At 41.1% G+C, this 24,526-nt stretch overlaps 1 protein-coding gene across 1 annotated transcript in view; it reads left to right on the top strand.

The window, feature by feature from the left end:
* Positions 1–3,636: 3,636 nt before the first annotated feature.
* Positions 3,637–24,526, top strand: part of MAP3K3 (mitogen-activated protein kinase kinase kinase 3) — a 30,190-nt gene continuing 9,300 nt past the window's right edge. Inside the window, exons 1-11 of the mRNA XM_009807920.2 lie at positions 3,637–3,753; positions 4,120–4,209; positions 7,287–7,327; positions 11,407–11,506; positions 12,839–12,952; positions 16,405–16,525; positions 20,307–20,440; positions 21,137–21,210; positions 22,800–22,867; positions 23,106–23,198; positions 24,043–24,234. Of these exons, the coding sequence (XP_009806222.1) occupies positions 3,658–3,753; positions 4,120–4,209; positions 7,287–7,327; positions 11,407–11,506; positions 12,839–12,952; positions 16,405–16,525; positions 20,307–20,440; positions 21,137–21,210; positions 22,800–22,867; positions 23,106–23,198; positions 24,043–24,234 (1,123 nt within the window). The 5' untranslated portion in view covers positions 3,637–3,657. The remainder of the gene's footprint in view (positions 3,754–4,119; positions 4,210–7,286; positions 7,328–11,406; positions 11,507–12,838; positions 12,953–16,404; positions 16,526–20,306; positions 20,441–21,136; positions 21,211–22,799; positions 22,868–23,105; positions 23,199–24,042; positions 24,235–24,526) is intronic.

Raw genomic sequence — 24,526 nt, 5'->3', positions numbered from 1 at the left:
GGAAACATTTTTTCCACACACAAGTTCAGAGCAATATTTGGCATTCATTTTATGTTTTAAAAAGGTAAATACTCCTTTGTTTCTTACCTCACTGACGTACGGATGAATTACAGAATGTGTGTTTTGGTACTAGGGAGCCAATAGCTTAGTGTAAGACTATTAAAAATGTATAATCACATAAGATTCAAATTCACCTGAAGTTGTTCTGTCAGCCTTTGATAGTACATGAAGGGTTCCTTTTTGCATGGATGCAAGTAAGAGTTCAGCATTAGCGCTCGTCTACAGAGGAAACAGAGTGTACGGTGAGTGAGCTTCAGACCTCGCAGTGCACTGACTGGGGTTTAGACCCTTGCCAGATGCTGCCCTTAAGAGTTTAATGTCTTAGCGTATTGTCGATTCACCAGTTGCCTTAGATAGTAAATAAATTCACTACCGTCTCTATTAGGAGGTACGGAATTGGTTAGATGCGTGTCCTCTTTGCCCACTTCCTCATACAAATGAGATGCTGTAAACCTGCTGACTTTATACGCAGCCTGGGCTTTTGGATCGAACACCTGTAGCCTGTGATTACATCGTAACTGTTGATCCTTACTTTCAACTGATGTGCCATACTGTTTAGATGCGAATTTGTATTCGTGGTCATATTCTTTGATTGACTTGATTTCTTGTCGTGAGTGCTTAGTTATAAACTGCTTTCATAGCTGTTTTGCTTTTTGCCCAAAGGAACTCTGCCAAGACAAGCTCTTCTTCATCCTCCTGGTATCTGGCCAAACCCAAACTGCACTGTAGTGGAAAACTTGTATCCCGGCTTTTCACAGCATGTTTTGGGTGGTAGGCACTCCGGGGATATGCCAGTCCGTAATTTGTAATATTTTGTTGTGCAAAGTTACAGTCTTTGTCTGCCAGGTGACTCAAAGGCTATGCTTAATATCAAACAAGATTCAAGAGTAAGAGTAAATTGGAGGCACTCCAGTAAGGTAAAAGGTTAAACATTCAAATGTAATGTTGGAAACAATTTAAAAAAAAAAAAAAAAAAAAAAAGTTATGCTGTTAGTTACCTGGAACTTTAACTTCATTCACAACTGTTTTTTCACATTCTCCTCCCACAAGGGGTTACTTAGTGCTGAGATAGATCCTAGCAATTATTTCCTTTGGCTGACGTGCTTTTCAAAAAGCAACCTCTTGCTTTGGTTGCGTTACTTACACCCCTCACTTCTTCTGCATGCAGTTGGGATTTCAAGGAGTACTCTCCCTTCACCACTACCACAATGTAGTTATTGTCTCATTTGGCTTGTCTTGGACAGCAGAGATTTGGTGGGTTTTGATTCTGGTTTTTTTAAGTAACTTTATTTGCTCTGCTCTGTTTTCCTTTTTTAAGAGTTTTACTCTAATTAACACCTTCTGCTAATGCACTGGGGGATTTCTTTCCATTCCCCTCTATAGTCTGGCCTAGGCTTGTCTTGGTGTTTCTGTTTTTCTGGTAGTCCATACTGAAGTCCATAGCGGAAGTACCTCTGCTCTGGTGTTCAGTACTCTCAGAAAGCTAAAGCAGACCTTCTGGGCAGAAACTATTGGTTGTACCAAAGATAGTGTTAGTGTGACTTCTGTTCTGACTGGGACTTTTTTAGATGTTGCCCCCTTACAAACAGGTATATTTTTCCCCCTTTTTGCTAAGTTTTGGTAGCATTCACTCCCTGTGTGCTTTAGAAGCTGTGTATGTCCCACATCTGTCATCTTTAAGCATTGGGAAAATCTCGTTTGTTATTCAGATGTTGATTAATTATGAACCCAGTCTTCTGCATAAAACATAAGCTAGCTTCTTTGAGAGGCAGTCATGAAGAAATGCATAACATGAAATTGAAGAAACAAATAGTCCCAATGAATCCCTTTTTCAGAGAAATACAGATGCGAGACAGTCCGTCATTTAATGTACAGCAGCTGTTCCCAGGACAGCACTTCCAAGTGTAAGCCATTACCCATCCAAATCAGTGCCATGAATCGAGAATGAGTGTGTAGCCATGCTGTTTTTTTAAAATCAAGTTTGTTATTTACAAATCAGCTTCAGAAATACTCATTTCAATTCAAACTCATGGTGCAGTGACATATTTGCGGACTTTTGGAAGAAAGGAGGAATTTAGAATATCAAGCACTGCACACCTGATACGCTGTCATATGAGTAGGGTTGTGATAACCTCGTCTATGCATTACTGGTACACATCACTTCCAAAAGTTCCAACTGTAAAAAAAATAAAGCTTTACATCCAAAACTGGTGGTCAAGTTCAACCAGACTCTTTTAGAAAGGGCAGATTCTTCTTCTGTGCATATTCAAAGCTGATCTAATCACTGCTTCAAATTCCATGCTTAAATTGCGCCTCAATATCAGGAAGGATTTAACGGGACGTATTATTTGCTGAGGAAACAAGCTTTATCCCTAAAAACTCTGGAGTCTTGATATGTGAGACAACAGCCCAGCAATCCAGTAGGCATGAGTGTGCCAACAGCAGATCCTCTGAGTGGCGGCGTGGGATGCTGCTTTGTTACGTTGGTGGCGCAGCGCCTAGGAGCAGAGCGGCTGGTGCAGTCCCATTTTGGACCAGACTTCACGTGTCGGCTTTTTTTCCCTTTTGCAGTATCGAGTAATTTAGGATTGTTGTGCTTGCAAAAGCAAAGGATTATTTTCAGTAGCTCTTAGACACCTTACTTTATGTTAGCATCCATCACAGCCCAGCTACTATGCATTTCTCTCCCTTTTTTTGTGTTTTTGTTTTCTAGGCTTCACACAAAGTTCTGCTAAGTATCACTTCTGTTCTCAATACTAACAAGCAATTTAAGAACACTTTAAATTGATTACACCAGGAATCTTAGCGTCAGAAAGTAATTGTCAGTCAGTAGTATGTATAAGAAATATTTCAATGTGTGTTTTTTTTATTTTCCTGCGTTTGCAAGAAGCCTTGAATTGAACCTGCTGCATTATACTCTGCAGCAGACAGTGTTCTTAATGCTGTGCGGTTCAAATCTGTTCAGTAGATCTTGAAGTCTCATAAAATGGTTTGAACTTTGTTCCATCAGCTTGTTTTGGGGGAAAGAGAGGAATGTGTTGGGGAAAGCAGTGCAAGTGGATTTGAATTCAGAGATACTCTAAGAGGACTCTTCATCCAGATTTTAATTTTTCTTTCTACTGGCCGTGGTTTGCTCCACTAGCAAGCAAGAATTCTAAGTTAACAGGATATAAAATTGGAAAGAACAGATTCTTACTGGGTTTTCCTTGGCAGAAGCACATCAGTTTGCCCTTCCTAAATGACCTATGATGATCTAGCAAATCTGTCCAAGTTGTACTGTTTGTTGTGAAGCGATTTGAACAGAACTAGGGGCTGGGGATATTTATTCTGAACTTTACTGTGGCCAGATCCTTTTGTAACGTTGGACAAGTGACCTAAAATTTATCTGTCTGTTTACTGTTTCATGAGATAAGGTTCACTTTGGGCTTTTTATGACTAAATGAAATCACAGTGTATTTGCAAAGATTCTAAAAAGGATTATCTTTCTACGAGCTAGCAGAAAACAAGTGCAGAAGTGTTATGGTCAATACTCACCCAGGCAACTTACTACTACAATTCTTGTGCATCACAGATGAACAAGAGGCCTTGAAATCCATCATGAAGGACCTGGTAGCACTCCAGATGAGCCGCCGTCACAGACTGACTGGATATGATACCATGAAGAATAAAGACACTGCTCACTCCAACAAACAGGTAATGGGCCGTTTAGTGAGTACTGGAAATCGTTACCTGGAGGCAGAAGGGACAGAGTAGGTTGGCAGTGGGTCTGCTGCCTCTGGTCTGTCTTGTGCTTCTGACTGCTGAAGCATCACAGGTGGATTAGCTCCCTATTCTTGCTCAGGCTGTGTTGCCAGCATGGGAGCTTTTTTATTTACTTACCTTTATGGACTAGGGAGGGTGGAGTTTTGACAATTTGCAACATCTTAGCATTCTGTCACCCTCCCACACGTGTTTTTGATGGTGTTTAGTCTGTGTAGGTGAGCTAAAAAGTTTACCAAGGGGTTTTCTGGTTTCACGGTCATGTTGCCATTTTTTAAAATTACTTTATTATTTTTAAAGAAAAAACACAATGCCAGCAGTCCACCCCTCTTGGGCAGCCCTGCAATAACAAACCAGTGTGCCTCTGCAGTGGAAGAAAAAAAAATTCCGGTAAGAAAACTGGCTTCCTATTCAATATTAGCAATTATAAATTAGGAGCATGTTTTAAAGTTGTGTGCAGTGACCTCTATAGAATTCATTTAAGCAGGTATGGGAGGCCAGGAAAGCTTTTCTTTACCGACTCTGTCATGACGTAGCAGTACGATGCACTTTTCATTGTAGTGGAAATAATACTTAAATTCAAAGGGAAGCAAGGAACTGAGAAGCATAATGATGAAAAGGAAACAAGTATTTCCACTTCTGATGCTAAAGAAGGCCACTGCAGTTTAAAGCTGGATAACGAACTGATGCTGGTCTCATCTTCACACGATTCAGACTGCATACGAATGCAGAATGAAGATCCCAAGAAAAGGTAGTCAAACTGAAGTTGATCCACGAACAGTGAAGGGGATTGTCTGAAAGGACCGGCTTTAGTGAAACTGTAATAAACCTTGCTTCAGTGAAAAAGGAAACAGCTATTTCCAGGTGTCTGAATAGCGGCAGCGTCCTTAACGGGGAGGATTGTCTGGAGTTACCCAGTCGTATGTCACGTGAAAAGGGGAATGAAACTAACCCTTATTTGGGTATGGGGATGTGAAGTCCCTTTTCTAAAATAAATACTTTTTCCAAGGTAATAAGTGGCAGGGTCAATACTTTAAAACATTTCTAGGTGAACTTTACATTGCTAGAGACTTTTTTCGTAGAGAAAACTATTGCATTGACTTTCTGGTGGAAAGGAAGGGAAGAATAATACCGCTCTGTCAGTGTGTGCTGCATATCATTGGAATGAAATACTTCAGCGCAACAGGAACCATTTTGGTCAAGAATTCTTTGTCCGTTATTGTCTTAAAAAATTAATTTGAGTTACTTGCAGTTAGGCTAGTGTTAACAGGAGAAGTTGCCTGTATCAGTAAAATAACTCTTTCCAGTGATATCCTTATTACAGGCTTAAGCTTTTTGGAGCAGGCTTTAAAGTTCATGTCTGTCTCTTCCTTATGCTTTGTCTGCTCGTAATCTACGTGTTCAGCTGGGATCTGGGATTTCCTTGAATGTGCTGGACAAATCTGTAGATGGAGTAGTACAAAAATCTTTCCAAATCACTTTGAAACGTAAATTCAGAGATGTCTCAAACCAAAATCTGTAATCATTATTTATGATACCGCATCACAGAGCTGGAACGCTAAAGCACCAAACTTGGATTTGCTTTCTTACTCATCTCTTAGGACAGTTTATGGGAGTTGCTTTAAAAAGTGGTTTATATAGGTGATAGGTTCACTGCTTTCAAAGGAAACAAAAAGCATTAGTGTTTAACTCCTTTAGGTTCTCTCTGAAATTTAAACACTAAGATCACTTTGAGTATCTTTCCTTAGATCTTATCTTTGAAAAATAGACACAAATGGCCAGTGTCTGATCCTTTTGGAAAAATCATCAGAGAGAGATGCCAAATCCCCCCCCCGCCCTTCCCTTTGTTACAAATTACAGGTTTGAAAGCATGCAGTGCTGTTGAGAAGGATATTTTAGTTTGCCTAGGTACCAGCATGTTGAAGAAGGGTTTCCAAAGAACCCTGAAGATCTTTTAGTGTTGTCTAATTTTAACTAGCAAGAGTTTTGTCACTTAGCTGTTTCATGTCCTAAAACACATCTTGAGGTCAGAAATTTAATCTGAAAAATTACTTTAATTCAGTTTAATCCAAACAGTCTTGTTTAGTTCCCTTAGACTGGGCTACTTAGAACAGTGTAGCCTTCCTTCCCTGAAAAACCCTAATATAAAGGGATCATTCCTCCATCCATTATGCCTAAGAAACAATTGTTTCAGCAGTAGTTGGTGGACATCTTATGTAGTTTATTATTCCAATGTTGTTTGTTGCATTTTTTCTTTACTGTTCAATTAAAATGAGTTCTCTAGAATTTGCTTCATTTTGATGTCATTCTAGAGTAAGTTCTTCATCTTCCCACATCTGAGAAAACGTCTTTGGTAAAGTTACGTGTAAATTACCCGCCTGCGGATGATCGTTGCTCTGATTGGGAAGCTCATTTGTCATGATCGATTCTGTACCTACAGTATTGTTGCAGGAATACTGTGTACTCGCAGTGATTGCATGGCTGCCTTTGAACTGCATTCTTGACCACTAGGTCTGCCAGATACTTCCTCTAGCTAAAGAGCATTTCCTGGCCACGTTTTTTTGAAGTTCCTAGATGTATGATTGCCTATTGTCTAAGGCTTTCACAGATGGCTTAATCTATTCCAATCACATAAATTGTGCAGCAGAAATTATGGAGTCTTATCAGAGCAGATTTCTCCCTCTTATTTTTATCTTTGTGACCTAAATTGGGATTTGAACTTTGATCTCCAGAGTTGAAAGTTCAGCATGTTGACTCTTCCGAGCCACATAGCATCTTCTGAATTTACAGTGACACACACAGGTTGCACAGTCAGTGTTTTTAACCATCTGCCAGATATGGATGATGACCCCTTTCCACTTCAAAAGATGACACATAGTTAACTTGTTTGTAGCTTCATAGTCTGAGTTTCAGGGGCTGCATTTTTGCAAAAGCGGAGATTTAGTCTGTGTCTTAAGAATAAAGAATGTAGCATGTTCCCTGTGTCTCTCTCTTTTTTGCCGTAGAAGCAAACGTGCTTGCTTTGAGAATGCACAAAGAAAATTGGCTTCAGTTCAGATGAATGTGCAGTTAGACTCAATTTCAGATTTTTGCCATGCAGTGTGGAAGGTGGATTCATTTTCCTTAAAGTATATTTCAGTGTCCTCTGTTTAAGTGACAATTAATAAAATTTACAACTTAGTTTTTACCCCGTTCCTTCTCTTTCTCCTTCAGCAATTTCTCCATTCCACATGGTGCTGTGTTCACATGTCAGCCACTTGTTGTCCACAGTCTGTTTCAGCTTCCACGGAGAAAGTTATCAGATTTGTTGTGTTCCTGTTAGCCTTTTGAGGAGATGATGGCTGCTGCAGTCACAAATTGACCTGCTTTGTGTTTGGGCCTTAAAAATCATGATGTGATCCATTTATGTGCTATTACGTATGCCAGAGTTTCATTGTGAACTAACCTTTTTGTTCTTTCTTCTGCAGAATGATGTGAGGATAAAGTTTGAACATAATGGGGAAAGACGGTAAGTCTGTCTTCACTACTTTGATTCTTTGCTTAGTGGAATGATTTAGTTATTAGTAAATGTTTTTTTGGCTTCACTTTCCTTGATCCTGAATGAAAAACACACAGTAAAGGCAACAGCAAACAGGTACATAATGTTTTCCTTTGTTTTATTTTCATAGTATCTATTTGTAAGTGAATTGCAGTAATATAGAATCATAGAATCATATTAAAAAAGCAGTCCAGCCTGAAATAAATTCAGCTTGATAGTCTTGTTTCAGATATGTTCCCTATTTGTTTCACTTAACTAAAACCAAATGAAACTGATCAAATTAGTGTCATTCTTTTCTAGTTTCTCACTTCCTGATGACCTATCACTATCACTGTCCTGCTGTGACTGAGCAACAGATAGAGCAAGGGAAGATTTTTTTCATTGGTCTAAAAGTTTCCTCCTTATTTCCTCTGATACTTAGTTTTGAGACACTTTTTTTTTTTTTACAAAAAATAAAATTAACTGAATTAGCATTTTTGGTGTTTACAGTATTGTTTCCAATGGATAAAATTGTCTAAACATTTCAAAGTAGATCTCAAAAAGCCCCTTACCTGCCATCTGATCAAGAGGAGCTCTCGATACTGTTCTGGCTGTTCAGTGGCTCTGTGAATGTACAGAAAGGCTCCAACTTGTTTGCAGCCTCTTTGAAGCTGCTTATGAGCTCTTGCAGAGGGGGAAAAAGTGATCTTGATGCTAGGTTCCAGTTTCCTTTTTCTGAATAAATTAATTGGATTGTAAGCATGAATTTATATCACAGTTTATGTGTTCATGAATTTATATGCTACTCTTCACAGACATCCTATGGGAATCCTTTGGTTTCTCCCATCCCAGACAGTACTTTCAACATGAAGTAGTTCACGGTTTCATGATAAAATGCAAATTTAATATTGCTAGTACAACAGTGCAGGTTGTATGTAGTGATTGTAACAGCCTGTTACTAGCAAAGGTTACTGCCTGAGCTGCTTAAGCTCCTCCTCAAGTATCCTCCTTTGTCAAATTTAGCGATTTTTGTTAAAACAGAAAAGCAAAGGCATTCTTTGTTGGTAAAGCAGGCAGTAGAGAATAATTTGTAAAGTCTTCCTCAAAAATTGAACGGTTTCAGTCACTAAAGTCGTACGTGGTGAATTCTGTCACTAAAAAAACCCTGACTTTGGTGCTCAAGGAGAAATTTTAAAAGTAATCATAGCTGGGATCTACTGCCACCTTTGTAGCCAGATCTTCTCAGGGCTGTACTGTGTCACAGGCATTGTGTGGACTACAACAGAGCCGCTGTGTGACATGTCACAATTTCTTGTGATACCATGTTAGGACAAGGTAACTCAGAAGGCAACTCTCGTCACCACAGTCCTATCATCTTGCATGAGTGCGTTTAAGATGGCACAGAGCTCAGGGGAGAAGAAAGGTTTTTTCTGAAGTAACATTAAAATGAAAAGGTTGATTGTGTGTTAGTCTAATTATGCAGTTACGCTCGCCTGAATTCCCCATTCCCAAAGTGGTATGCAGTTACAGACAGCAAGCTTGCACCGAGAATGTGAGTGTGTGTGCTTGGTTTCAGAGGAGCTGCCAGATCTAACCACAAATATTTAAGGTGGTCAGGCAGGAATGGGCTCCTTAAACTCTGCAGTCCATGATTTTGTGTTAGAAGAGTGCACCGAGTTTTTAAACTAATAGAATTTGTGGCACCTGAGAACAGCTCTGCTTTTTAATGCATTGAGCGTAGAATGGAAGCCTTTATAAGGGACTTCGGCTCAACTGAGAGCTAAATTGCATTTGTATGGTGCCAGAGTACTATAATTTCATGGACGGGTTTCTCAGTAATATGTAGAAAATGTTATTGTGGGCTGCTTTTTAACAAGGACAATTATTTCTAAATAGCTGAATGTTGTAGGTCTGCTAGCAAGATGAACCCTTCCTAGGAAGGGGCTAAGGAAGCCGACTAACACTAGAGCTATTTAAAATAAAAGCTTCATATCGTGAAAGGATACTGAGTGCTGTCAAAGCAGGCTGGATGGACGTTTTGGAAACTAAGCCTTCTATCCAAAGCGCGGGTTCAGCATGAACTCGTGTGAGCTTCCCCAGAGGTGATTCAGGGTTTCACTGAGCTCAGAGAGTTGCCCCTGCGAGCAAGATCGGTCTTGAGTTTCTGTGGTCCATTCAGGTCTTCCTATTTCTACCCGATGGCAAAATTGTTAAGTGGTGCTAATAACCAAGCTTTCTGTGGCAGTATTTCAGCTATCCTGAAGCGGAGTTGTTTCAAGGTGCAGCGGTGGGGTAAGCAGCTATCCAAGTGGTCTAATAGCTTTCAGAACGATGGTGGCTGTCAGCTGTGTCCCAGAGCTGTTTGTTTCACTTGCTGGTAGTGGAGCCGCAGCGTGGTCTCGTGGCCCGTGGAAGCAGATGGCGAGAAGTCTGGTTGCAGAAGCCCGAAGGCAGGAACAGAAAACCATCTGGGCCTGGTGCAGCAGAGAGATGAAAAGTGGGTTTCTGAGCAATAGACATCCTTGGTTTGCTAGAATAGTTGTTTTTTAAACTGTAGTTCACATCTGAATCCACCAGTTCTTGACATGGGAAATTTTACTCGCTGATTCTTCTGAAGAGGGTGAAAATTGTCCTTTTCCACGCTTGTCAAGGTAGCGACTTTCTGAGTATTTGGCAACTTCCTACGGAAGAACATTCCACCAAAATAAACAGTTTTAGATGCTTTGCTGGAACTTCCTGTTACTACTTTGCCTAAAGCATTAGAGTTTCTATTCCAAGGTAGGTAAAACAGTAATAAAACCAAAGAAAAGTATACTGTCATTTTCTGAAAAGCATGCACGTGCCACAGGTTTCTGCAGGGTTCCCCTAGGACGGCTGTGCCTGTTGTCATTTTGGATTTCTTGAGGCCATTTGTGTATGTGAGTCTAAAACTCCTGCCATTCAGCTGGCGAGGAAACGGCTGGGTGCTAGAACCGGGGGTTCAGTGTGTCACAAGGTCTGGGCTCAGGGAAAGTGATCGGAATCATTTACATCTGTGCATATTTTGTGTGTCAGTCGGTGAAGGTGCCCGGAGATGCATTACACATGAAAAATACTCGTGAGGGAGGAAGCATGAGAGTATGAGACTGATCTGTCTTATATGAACGTTCTGTCTTAGATATCTGCCTTATATGAATATTCTGAATTATTGCAAGTCAGCTGTGCCGTTGTTATTACAGGTGAAGCAATATTTAAGTTTTGATCTATTTGGCCTCTAATTAAAAAAAAAAAAGGCTTTTTTTTTAAATAAAGCAAGCTGTGAGTGACAAACGGTTGCATAATTACAGTTAGATTTGACTTCAACTCTTGAGAAAAAGCCCCTGCTGTGTTGCACAGGATTTGAAGGATAACTGCAGAGACAGCGTAGTGAGTCTGCGATTCAGATGTTTGGAGATGTTTGAGTTGAGCATGCAGAGGGCTAACGCGGAGCTAACGCCACAGAGCACCTTTGGGAAAGAGGGTTTGCGGATTCCTTTGTGTCCTCCTGCTGATGTCTTCCCTCAGGAGTTCGGGACTAACTTTGCTGTGGGAATGGTTGTTGAAACGTTTCAACTGGAATGCGTTTTGGAAATTTTTGGGGAGTGAGTTTTGAGTTCAGATCCTGGAGTACTTAAACCAAATACTTTTTTGTTCTTTGGGCCTTCTGCAGCTTTTAATTCAACTCTCGCTGAATGTATTTGTTTGTGTGTTGTGCCTGAGGCAGTATTCTTTAAGCCAGAGCGCACAGGAGATTTGTATCCTGTTATGTGAAAGACATTTATTCAGTAAAGGATACTTTTCTATCCAGGGACAAAGGCATTCTATTTGAAATCTTCAGCTGAGTATTGCATTTTGACAAACCATTTGGAAATGGGCCAGAGATCAAGAATCCTTGCTAAAATAATTAGTATCAGTTCAAATTAGAAAGGTTCACTACCTGCTTGAGGATGAAAGGAGGACGTTCAAATGTGGTTTTAATGGTTCGGCCATCTGATTTGATTGTGTTGTCAAGTATATCTCTAAATTCAATCAGTGATTCTCTTTCGTTCCAGAATTATCCCATTTGTCCGTCCCGTGCGTTATGAAGATGTGCAACAGAAAGTGAAAACAGCCTTTGGCCAGCCACTGGACCTCCACTACATGAACAATGAGGTACAGAGCATTGTTATCCGTGCTCAGAACACGTAACGCTCTCTCTGGATGACACCTCCTTTTCCCATCCCAAATTCTGTGCCCTTAAACTTAATTTTCAGTTCTTCCCTCTAAGATGAACTGTAGTTCGATATACATATAGATACAAATCGCTCTGCTCCAGAGGAAAACATGCTGATACTGACAAAATATCAGACTGATGTGTGTATTGTACGAACGTCAGCATCTTGCTTCCTTGTACTGGTATTGTTTGGGAGACTCTCTTGGGGAAGTAAAAAAAGGTATTTGAAGTATTTTGACAGTTGAAAGCAACTATTGCAGGCCAATACATACACAGTCTGAGGACTGCAGGCAGTTCCAGAGTCATTTCTTCAGCTGCCTGATAGCGGAGTCAGTATTATTTGTGGTGTTTGACTGCTGACCAGCAGCAGCCATCCAGCCATTTGTAACACAATTACCTGCTGCTGGCTGCAATGCTTTCTGCTTATTGCCCAGCTATTAGGCAAACAAGGGGAGTTAGAGAGCAGGGGAGGCTCTCTGGTACGAGATGCTGTAGGGGGGCTGTGGGCGCTGTCATTGGTAGAAGAAAGTGACATGGAGCATTTGTCCCTGAGGAACTGGGGAGTCCGTGTTAATAATCTAAAGTATTTTGTTGGCTTTCTCACTCTGGACACCCTGGCTTTTCCTTGGTATTTTGTTGTGGTGTTGCCCTGCCACTGTTTGGGACTGCGTCCCTGATGAGAGAGCTGCAAAACCCCATTCGCCAGTAGGAGTCGGACAAAAACGAAAGGGGTTCTTCTGTGTTAATAACATCCACGTTTCGAGATGTGAGTGGACCGTAGAATAGAGGGTGCCAGAGCATCATTTCATGGGGTCTTACTAGCAAGTTTTAAGTTCTTCGTTGATTCCCTCTTTCAAGGTCTTAATCTTCTTCGTAGTCTCTATCTGAAACCTAATTTTCACTCGATCGTTAGGTCTGGATTCAGAAGTATTCCGAGACAGTATTCTCGTCAGGGAGTCGGGCCTGTCTCGGACTTGTTCTTTGCAAACAACAAATTCAGGTAGCAGTTAATATTTTTGTGGATGGTGCCTTAGAGAAATTTGCATACGGTCAGCCATTTCTCTGGTGCCATGGGAGGAAAACCTTGTTAAAAAGGATAGTAAGACAGTATTGTAATGAAAATTTGTGGAGTAACTGAGTAATCAGAATCCTTGTGTTCTGATTTTATTTTTTTTTTCTTTTTCTAATGTTTGTTTAAATACCTGTTGTGGAAGTAGACTTATTTTTTCTGTCTTTTCTAATGATTTTTTTTCCTGTTCTTTATTTTGCAGTTATCTATTCCTTTGAAAAATCAAGATGACCTGGATAAAGCAGTAGATCTCTTAGACCGAAGCTCTAATGTGAAAAGCCTTAGAATATTATTGCTGTCTCAGGACAGAAACCATGTAGGTAACAACTTCTGTAACTGCAGCAAACTGAAGGTTTTTACCCTTAAGTCTCTGAAACATGATGGTAGCCTTATCCGAGAGTAAGAGGAATTAGTAAAATCACTCTTCACAGACACAAATGCGTATGTTTATCCTCTTTGCTTTGGCTTAGCAATAGGTATCTCTTTTTTTCTTTTTTCCTGGCTTCAGCAGCTGTTCAGGGACTGAAACATTGCAGCTTTCTAAGCTATAATATGAAGGCCATTTTATATCAATTACCCAATGACTGTATTCAGAAAACACTTAATGAGTTTCGTTCGCAGAGAACTTTTTTTACCTTTGATTAATAGCACAGTGTTGAAAGTGCATGTAATTATCTTGCCTTTAAGAAAGCACAGGTTGTCCTTGAAGACAAGCTATTAGCACTTTTTTTTTCCTGGGTGAGAAGCCTAAGGCCAGCTCCCAATGATTTTTCAGTTCTGTAACTTAATGCATTGAATCCAGCCTTACTCTGTAGAAACTAAGTTGCTTTTAGCTAATAATGGTGTATTTGCACCTAAGATGAAATTGATTGTGTCTTGGTTCACTTTCCTATACCACAGGTGGCTGTGGCAGTGAGTGTCAATGTAGTTTGCACTTTTCAGCAGAAAAGGTCGTAACATGAGAAGTGAGTCTTTAAGTCAAGCTCCAAAAACTGCCTGGTTTGGACAGTGAATTGAACTATGAGCTGAAGAGGGCAAAAAGAGTCAGAAGTTTCCCTTATTCCTGTTCTGTGACTGGAGAACTTTGTTCACTCGGCCAATGTCTTTTTTTCAGAATTAAGGTCATACAACTTTTCAAGTCAAAGACCTTGATAGCTTAGATGTTTTATTTGCAATTACCAAATTGTCTTGAGGAGTGTGACACAAAAAGCTGCTCTGTCTTGAAAGCACTGTTGGTAGTAGCTTGTCCATCTTGAATGTTCATCCCTATTCAAGTTCTGCAAGCTGTGAGCTCAAACTCTTGAAATAATCACACCTGTAATTCTCGGAACTGTTAGGAGAACTTCAATACACTTCTCGCTATTTTTGAATTTGGTAATCCATGTTAATAGAAATACGAAGACCTTCAGGAGTGTTAACAGCCCTTTCCCAAATGACTGGATGCCAAAAGCTGGAAAGGTGTAGGAGGAGATGATGCTGTTCCTTGTCCTATGCCCTTTCTCTAGGCATTTGTTACTGACTGTTCTGAAGACAATACTTGGCAAGAAGGCCTTTGGTCTGACCTAGCATAGTCAGACTTTGTTCTTGTTGTCAGGAAACAGTCTCTAAAAGGTGGCCTCAACTTTTGGTATAACATAGTAAACCAATCCTCTTTCACAGCCCTCTATTACTTTCAGTGTCTTCAGACTGCAAACCAGATGTTAAATGATACTATCTAAACTTCACATAAGCCACCTACAGTAAACACTTAGTAAATCTCATCCCTACACCAGCCAGTAGCCAATACTGTGGTGTTGTCCTTTTATTAGCTGTTTTTTCCTCTTTTGCTCAAAGCAGAAACAAACAGCGAAGTCTTCAGTAAGTGCCACTGTTTCCCCCCTCTCCTCCGACTTCCTCTTCAGCTCTGAGTTGCCTGACAGGAGAGCCCTACATGTGATAAAGCAAAAGCCCACAAGTCTGAAGGAGGTTTCTTGGCTGCATGATCTCATCCCACTGAGGGAGCGGGAAGCATTATTTTTCCTGAAGTACAGGATGCAGATTTTGTTTTGGTTGTGCTCTTTTTTTTTCTGGGGATGGAAAGGTAATGCCGTGACTTTGGCACAAATATGTATATAAACCAAATTAACTTTACAGCAGTAGCTGTGTGACTAGTACTGAGAGCTTGTGTTTGTGAATAGCGTTTATATTAATTGTCTTGTGCCTCTTTCTGTGGCTCATTTGTGCTTTCTTTTACCAAGCAACTTATTTCTGTTGTCAGTCCTTCCTTTCTGTTTAGAAACTAATGGGAAGAACTGGTTGAATTGAACACCTAGAGTACTAAAGCCAGACTGTCCACATAAATGGTGTGACCTCTGCACCCTTTATCCAGCTCCCATGAATCTATTCATGGTAGAGTTGATGTAATTTAAATCAGGCTCCCTCCTTACTCTGTGCAAGGGTAAGTGCTTATTAAATGAGCAGCTATTCTTTACTTTTTTGATTGTGTGACCTCACACCTTGTTTGCCAGTCATATTGAGATAATTTTCAGAAGACAAAATTAATTTCTTTGGGGTCTCTTTGGTTATGTTCATCTCAGTAAAATAAGTGCTTTACCAGCATTAGTTAAATTCTGTAACACACAAGAGGAAGGGACTATTATATTCTCTTGTAAAACTAGGTACTTTGGGACAAGAAGATTAAAACTGAAAGTGTCCACTAGTATTGAGCATCTGCTTTGACATGCGTAGGATCTCATTTGCTTGGGGGAGGTTGGAAGTTCACAGTATTTCATATGTTCAGACCTTAGCGCACTGTCCTCAGGTTGTTGGTGTCCTGTTCAGTCCTCTGTTAAGAGCCCGTGTTCCCTGTATCATCCATGGAAAGAGCACAGGGGTGTTAGCTGCCTGAAGCTGCGGCCTAAATATTTCCAAGCGAGCACCCTCTGGAGCCTGAAGCGACCTTGCCGTTTCTCGTGGCAGAGCTGTGCATAACTGCTTCCCGAGGAGGGCAACAGTTCTCCTGCACAGCATCCTACTGCCCTTAAATTGCAAAACCATCCTGCAGTTCCTCTTCCTGCAAAGCGTGCTGGAGTTACCCCTTCCATCTTTCTCAACAAATGGGGGAGAAGTCCTTTGGCATGTCTCCTGTCATTCCTCTTCCTGCTTTGAATGAGATGAAGGCAGTGTGGAAAAATGATGTTTAATTATATTATGTCTATGTAAGTTCAGGGAAGGATGAATAAAAGCAACACAGGCAGCATTCGTCTTGGCATCTCCAAACTTGTTGTGCTCTTAAACTCTCTAGAATTTATTTTCACTTAGATGGTCTGAATTGTCAGTTTACTTTTTAAAGATCGTGGGGAGTCAAGTTGCTATCTAACTGCTTCTGAAAAAGTGCAAGATTCATAATTTATCTCTGCTGGCCAAGACGGCTGATAGAAATTGTAGGTTTTTCCATGGTTTGGTCTCAGTGGGTGGTATGAGCCCCTTCTTGTTGGTTTCATAGGTGGTGCTAATGGAAGACAAACATTGAGACTTGTAAATCCTGCATTCGATTCAAGGCTGGAGGGTACCATGCTCTAGTTGTTCGATGCCTGTTTTACACCATAACTGTAAAGCTTGCTCTTTCGCTGCCTTTATTGTTCTGTGAAGTTAATAAGATCGCAGGCTCTAGAGCTGTTTCTCAGCTACTTTCTTGCTACTAAACATAATGATATTTTTGAAACTGTGGCCAGACTGCTTGAGCTCCTCAGTCTCATTTTATTTTATTTTTTTCATTTTACCCAACAGACCAGTTCTTCACCCCATTCTGGATTGCCCAAACAAGTCAGGATTAAAACTTCCCAGTCTGTGGGGGATGTGAACACACCCTATCAGCAGCCAGAACCCCGAAGCAGGCATCTGTCTGTCAGTGAGTATTTTTGCCACTTCTGCTTGTCTTTGTTATGTGAAATGTGTCTTTTGGGCACTAGTGTTTATGGTATAGTGTTTATGAATGCCATGAGAAATTGAAAGGTTATTCTAAGACAAGGCAGTTCATTTTCAAAAGCTCTGAATGTGTTTGCAATAGAATGTTTCAAAGTTCCTTACTAAATTGTTGAACAGCTGAGGAGCTGCTAAAGGGGATGTCCTAAAGCCAGGTTCACTGAGGTTAGAAATTTGGAAAGCTTACGTGAGTCCATTAAGCTTTTTATTTAGATTGACAATTTCAGTTCATGAAACTTAGATTTGATTATCATTTTTTTATGTTGGGCTTTGGAATCTGTCCTCACTCCTGTAATCAAGCATTTTACTAGTAGCACAGAAATTGCCACTGCATATCTAACCAGTGTCCTACATGCTGAGTTCCCTAGCCTTTCACTCTCGTTATTACCAGATGAGCAGAGCACAAGGGTAATATCATAGGTGGCTGGCACATCTGCACAAAAGATAATGAGAAAAGTCAGAGTAATATGTACTTTTGTCTCATTTCCTTTGTGTTTCTGTTAGCTTAGTGAACTCGTGTTTAGTGGAAAGGTCCATGTAAGACTCCTGTAATTCTTATGACTTCTATCTCTGGTAGATTTGTTTAAGTTGTCCCAATTTCTCAGTGATAACTCCCTGTATAACTATGCAGTACTACTCAGCTCTGTGGTTGAAGGATGCTCAAAGCTGTTAATCTTTTATATGAAAAACTAAAACATCTGAAACTGCTTCAAAGACTTATGGGTCAAAAAAAAAAAAAGTCTGTGGTTTAGAGTCTGGCTCCTTGGTGTGAAACTCAGTGAGCAGTGACAGAGCAGGAAGAAGGTGAGCAATTAATAGGGATCTACAGTGTGAAGGCTAGACAGTGTTCTGTGTAAATGACTTTTGCTTTAGAAGTGAGAAAAGCTAAATTTTGCTGGAAACCGAAGCAGAGGATGACTGTGTTTGTTACAACAGCTATTTTAGGGCTTGTCAGGCCTAATGCTTCAGATGACAGGTACTGCAAATCACGAGGGCAGTACTAGGAACTGGGAATGTCAGAGTTGTTTTGTTTCCAAGTTCTAAACCAGCTCCCTCGGTGGAAGATGAGTGCTTCATTAATTGTATAAACTTGAGGCATAATAGTTCCAGGATTTTAGATCAGTATTCACAATGCAATCTTATTGTCAAATAATAAATCCGATTAAACTATAACAGGCAGTCTCCATATTTGGGGGAGTCTAAACCGGAGTCAGATCCACGCTATTCTGACCAAAGGTAATTGGGAGAGGAAGCTCAGCAGAGGACTTTAGAACTAGACCAGTAGTTCTCAATACTAGACTTGTCTAGCAAACCTGCTTGTATCCTGTCTAAAGTCTGCTGATCCCCTTTTATACAGTTTGCTTTTATGAAGTAGCAAACAAACAAAAAAAGAAGTGCTGAAAGCTTGTGAAGTACGTGACTGAAACTGGGACAAAAAGGGTTTTCCCATCCTTTCTAATTTGAAGTTAATATGCATCAAAAGAGCAACATTCCTCGGTCCTATGAAGAAGGCAGCAGTATCCATGCATGTCTGAACACCACGTTTCTTTTTTCACAGACAAATGCAATGCCAAAAATATTTTATTTAAAAAAAAGAAAATCTTTCTCCTTTATTGGCATTCGAAGGTATCCAAATAATGATGCCAAAGCTAACAGACTGTACCGAGTGTCTGTCGTGGGTAAACTGTATGGTAATAAGGGGCCCCTTCTGTATCCCAGTTGTACAGACTCTTTCTTCTTATCCCAGCTTATGGACGCCTTCTGATTAGGCTGTCATTCATCAATCAAGAAAGCATTGGGTTTATTTTCTGAACATGTCAAAGTACCAGATTGTTAAATTATTAAGAGGTCCAGAAGAGTTCCAGTTCTGTCAGAGGTCTGATGGTAATTTGGAAGTAGCTCAGTCTTGAATCAATTCTTTCTTCCTTCTCTTCTTCGATCTTTGATTTGGAAAAAGAATGTTACCCCTGTTTCCTAGTGTTTCAGGTGTAGACTTTATACCACATCATGCAATGAAAGTTGAAAGTAGCGTTCAACAAAAGTTGTTTGCATGCAGGAGATATATCTGTGTAGTTCCTGTCTTCTAAAAGGCCTCAAGCCTGCTGCCACCAATTCAGAGGTTTGGAAGTAAAGATAACTTTTATTTAAAAAAAAAAAAAGGTTGCTAAGCATTCTGGCAGCACTTGTGTTTTTTCCACTCACTTCCTTTGATATACATTGATTTAGTGCCGACTTCCTTTTCCTGCCCAGTGATGGTGGCCTTTCCACAATAGCAGCTGGGCCGATGCCAGCAGGACTTGGGCTCCCTTTGGCCAGCCATGGCATTGCATCGGAAAGAGTGAAAGTGTGCTCCCGTGACTCAGTGCAGCCCCAAAGCACGCTCTCTTGTTTATCTCCACGCCAGTTGGCTTGTAATGTCACGTGAGCCCTGCAGAGCTACTTGGAAAATCAGGTAGTAGCCCTAAGCAATAGATTATATTTTTTGCATGTAGTTCACTCCCCCATGCACTCTAAGCCATGCCAGCATAGTTTTGGGGTTTTTTTCCTTCTGCAATCCTCTGAAAGGTGTGTGCGCTGGTTTTCAGTTAGCTTCTGCCGACGTTTGCCTTCACTCTTTATTACAATAACTTCTGTAGAAAATATTTTCCTTGGGAGAGTATTTGCTGATCTTTACCCATCTTTCATAGCACCTGAGTACACACAGTTAATTAAAGACAGCATTGTAAAGAGCACAGCTTGAGAGCTGACCTTAAAACGCTGTCTCTGACTTCATGGGTGACCTTGAGTAGATTGGCCGGACCACAGCATTTCTTGGAGCTCACAGGGTGACTTGGTGGGAGTTGCAGGTGGATAGGTCACTGTAAAAAGGGATTTTGTATCTTCCTGTTTCTAAAGTATCATCTTTGAGTTCTGCAAGGGAGAAAATAAATCCTAGGGGTGAAATTTCTCTCAGTAGGTAGCGCAACAGAAACTGTTTAGGTAGTACTGTTAACAGATGAGTAAAATGTTTTTCTCATCCTTTGACCCCTAAACATACTCTCTGTCCATCTAGCTATCTCATCTAATTAACAGAAATTGCAGAATTGACCTCCATGCGTTGTTACCCAAACTAGTCATACAGTTTCATTTTTCACACAGCAAAACAGAAATTTTGGGGTTATTTACAAAGGTAACAGCGCTCCCATGTGATGCTGAAATTGCTCAGTGTCAGTGTAATCAGCTCAGCTGATGATGACTAGTAGGGATAGCGCTGCCACTCAAAGTAAATGATACTAGTTGAGGCAAACTTATAATCAGGACAGAAGATCAGTTGCCCTGACAAGTGTTTTGTTTAGTAGAGATTAGCAGTGAAGTGAAGTTCATGTACAAAAGCTAGGGATTCCTGGAGTCCTCTTTCTTCCCTGAGATACTGAAATTGTGCTCAGAAGGTTGAGCAGAAGAGGTTAGAAATAGATCACTGCTCTGTTAGGAGCTTCACCCATAATCTTGTAGTGTCTAAAATGACAGTACAGGTGCTTGTTGAACAATTTGCTTTTTGACGTGGCACCACCTGGTTCTGTTTCTGTCCAGACTGTAAGGTTCGCTCCAGAGTTGCTGTGGTCATAGAGGTCTAGCATTAGAGGTGAATATTTGGATTTTGTGTACATCTATGTGCAGTCTCATTTCTGTAAGCATAAATATCAAAAATGTCCTTCTTTCTGGCCCAGGTTCCCAGAACACCGGCCGAAGTTCACCTCCTCCTGGGTATGTTCCAGAGAGGCAACAGCGCATTGCTCGGCAGGGTTCCTATACCAGCATAAATAGTGAAGGCGAATTCATCCCAGAAACCAATGAACAGTGTGTAAGTATGAGCATTAGGGTGAAAAAAAGTAAGTCCACCTGTTAAGGAACTCACTGCTGCTTTCTGGGCCCTCTTTTTCACTCCAGAATATTCACTAGCTGTAGTTGCATTAGCACCTACTAGTACTGCTTCATTCATTTAAACTATGCTTCAGGCTTGTGTGTAGTTGTGTAAGTTCAAAGCCTTTGTTGGACTGCCAGAAGCAGTTACCATGCATGATGGGCATTGTCTCTCCACCTCTGAATGAGCGGTTTTGGTGTGCTTTACACGTGTACGCTCAGGTTTCCTATTACCAGGTTCGTGTGACCCTCTTGCATTTGAAACTGCGCTCTCTCCATTCAAAAAAGTAGGAAGTAAGGCCAAAGGGCGACTTGCAGGTGGAGGCAGCAATGCAGTAGCACCACCAGAGACTGTGTTCCTGAAGTCACTTGGGATCAAAACGTAGCACAAGGCTGACTTAACCTTTCATTTTCACAGCATAGTCCTTCAATGCCTAAAGCAACGTCTCAAATTTGATATGCCCTTAACAATTTCTGTGGGAGATAAAGGAAAAATGTACATTCTAAATAGCTCTAGACTCCCCTTTTTATCTGGGCGTCCTCCAGGCAAGCAGTAGTGGACTCTGATCCTCTTGCACAGCCTCTTTCAGGCATTAGACTGAACTGATGTTGCCATGTGATTTCTTTTGTGTTGCAGATGCTGGACCCTTTAAGCAGTGCTGAAAACTCGGTGTCAGGAAGCTGTCAGTCCTTGGACAGGTCAGCAGACAGGTACAAATGTACAAGCTGGTAGGAACTTACGTGCTCAAATCGAAATGCCAGTTGTACTTATGCAAAAGTCTGGTTTCCATCTCACAAATTTTCTTGGAGAGAAATAGGAACTGATTTCCTACCTATATCCTAATATATTTCTTAGACAGAATTAACTACGTCTTAAGGCTGTTTTATTTTCTGGCAAAACCATACACCAACAAGCTGGTGCTTCAGTAACTCTGTGTTATAACTACAGAGTTCTAAAGCGTGCCATCTGTGTGGAGCCTAGACTCTGAGAACATCTGGTTGCAGGGTATTTAAATCTCTTTTAGACAAGGCTCTACTTGTTCATTTAAAAAAACCCCAAAAACTATTCTAAGGTTACAGAAATGTATCATTACACTAGATTCCTGTGTCCTGCAAGATATAATATTAATTCCAAAGGTAAATAGGGAGGCTCTTCCTTTGATGAAGAATTTGTCATAGTCTGATGCTCTGGATCTTTTTCTTGCCTTTCTTTGCTGTTGGTGTGGCTTGAGGTGTTGGTGGGCAGCCGTAGGTCTTACTAACTTGAATAGCAACTATGGCTTCCCAGCACCTGTAATATTGGGCTTCAGCATGTTTTAAAGATTCCTTCAAGCTGATTCCTGTAGGTAGCATATGCTTTTATGTCAGGCACTTGAGGTTTGGTTTTGTAACCATTCACTTCCTCCAGTTTATGGAGTCACAAGGAAGTGCTTGCAGTTAACCTGGGTGTATGCATGCATTCATTTATTTGGCAGGGGGGCATTGCTAATTTGTTACCTGTCCTTCTCTCCCCTTTCCCTGCTGTAAGTGGAGGATGGGGAAAAAAAAAACCTTCCTGGTTATTCCTTGCAGGAGTGGGCATCATCTGGGGAAGCTGTTGTTCTTTGTGTACTAGGAATGGAATCTCATTTGGGAGTCTGAAAGCTGTATCAGGCTCACTCCATTTATACTGGTTAATGAAAAAAAAGTGCAAATAACATGGCTTTGGCACAGATTGAGTTTGTGTAATCTCTTAAGAGATGTTAAAGGGCTTCTGGCAAACAAGAGGCCATACTTAGGCTTGCCTGAGGAGCCCTGCTTATTGGGGAGAAATGCAAGGAACCAGTGTTACAAGCAATGTTTGTGTTCATGCTCATCTGCTGCTAGTAGAGAGGAAAGCGCACAGAAGTTTTCATGAGAGGAACTCTTGCCCCTCGTGGTAAACTGCTTGGGACAGACATTCTCTACTGCCCTGTGAGCAATGTGCTGCAAGCGGTACCCTGTTCTGCTCCTCCTCTTAGCCTTGATTTTTAACTTCACGTGACTGAAGGAAGCGCTGTGTCTCAAACCAGAGGCTGGGGAACCACTGAATGAGTTGCACAAACTGAACAGAAAGGATGACTGCCCACATTGGGAAATAGTGTGGTTAGCTGGGACTTAGCCTGACTTCAGCTTTGCAGATGTAGCGTGAAATTATTGCAGGGACATGGATTTGAGAATCACTGTTACTGATGTGCAAATGCATTAGCTTGTATTTGAAGTCTTTGTAGGTTTCTCTCCAGTAGGTAGCAAAACTTACTCTTGCCTTCTTTCTTTAATAGTCCTTCTTTTCGGAAGTCACGGATGTCAAGGGCACAAAGCTTTCCTGATAATAGACAGGACTTCTCAGGTATGTCAGTGTCCAGTATAAAGATTATTTGATCCAGACATTTTCTGCTGTTTGCTGGCTACCCTCCATGCTTGCTGGGATTGTATAAATAGAAGAACTGGGGATATGTTAATTGAAAAGCTATGAAGTTATTTATTACTCACCTCTTCCTAAAAAGGCTGCTGTTAGAGGAAAATTCTGTCATTAGAACGTATACTTTTTGAAGGAGCCTCACTTCTCTCTTTGCATCTCCTTCCAGACCGTGAGAATCAGATCTATGACAAAGCGGGGAAAGGTGGGACCTACCCTCGGCGCTACAATGTCTCCATGCAGCACAAAGACTACAACGATGGTGAGTTGTTTTCAGACCTTCGATTCCAGGCTTGAAAAAGAAGGTGAGGGAATGGCAACCTCCAAGGACAAGTGTAACTCCTAGTTGAAGTCTGGAAGTGCCCTGGTCCTTGCAGTTAGTGCTGGAGTTAATGCTACCATGCCTGATGCCACATTTTCACAGCAACCCACAATGGCTGTTTGTAATTCTTTGTTTACTTTGTGCTTTCTGGGGGTATCTAGGCTGATTAGTGACTGCTGGGGTTGGACAGTGGACCTAGTTATTAGCCTTAGTCGTATATAATGGGTTCCTACCTCAGGGATCCATTATGCTTTGCTAATTCGCAATGCAAACTTGCTTCCAGGTCTTTTAAATATACCAGTGACTTAAAGAATCACATCTCTGCTTGTCAGATGGCTTTATGCAAATTAATTTCTCAGAGTTTCATGAGAGGTGCAAGTTGTCATAATCTTGTGTTTATGGTTTTTGTTTGCAAGTCCAGGCACGTTATCTAGAAAGTCATTCCGTCTGTGTAGTTGTTAACAAGCCTCGGAGCTTGCGTGGTAGCCTGTAAACCGGGTTTTTGCTTTGGAAGGCAAGTTTAGATCTTGCGCTACTGCACTGAGGGCATTACAAAGTGTTCTCTCCCTTCTCTTTGGGAATGATCCAAAGCTATACTGAACTCAAGCAGCATCAGCCCTGAACTGTTATATTTTTGCATCTTGTCTGTTTGGCAGTAGATTCTACTCCATGGGAACAGACCAGAACATGTTTTTTATTCTCTCCCTTCTCTTAGTTGCTCAACCTCCATCCATTACCTTCCACTTGGAAGCACGTTATTTAAAAATTCTACTTTTTTCTCCAGGCCGGAGGACATTTCCCCGGATACGACGTCACCAAGGGAATCTTTTCACCTTGGTCCCTTCAAGTCGTTCCTTAAGCACCAACGGCGAAAACCTGGGCCTGGCACTGCAGTACCTGGACCCCCGGGGACGCCTGCGGAGTGCCGACAGCGAAAACGCCCTTGGTGTGCAGGAGAGGAACATTCCCACCAAATGTGAGCAGTCACCCTGATGATAACTGGGGAAAGGCCTCCTGGGGTCACGGGCAAGAAAGGCTTTTAGAGATGTGCTCCAGACCCAATATATTACCAGAGCTTGATTTTAACAAGCCATTCAAAACCACATCATTACATGGCTGTGTTTTGGGACCAGACTGTCTCACCTATAAGGCAGGTCCTCTTTTTCTTCTAAGAATATGTAGTCTTGCACTGGGAGCTGGCCTTTCCTTTAGAAAGCATTGGAAATTCAGCTAAGAAGTAAAAAAACCCTGGAAGTTGATTGGATCTA

Source organism: Gavia stellata, chromosome 28 (genome assembly GCF_030936135.1).
Source record: "Gavia stellata isolate bGavSte3 chromosome 28, bGavSte3.hap2, whole genome shotgun sequence".
NCBI classification, from domain to species: Eukaryota; Metazoa; Chordata; class Aves; order Gaviiformes; family Gaviidae; genus Gavia; species Gavia stellata.
Note: the sequence above shows the minus strand (reverse complement) of the source record. Positions and strands in the feature narration are given on the sequence as shown.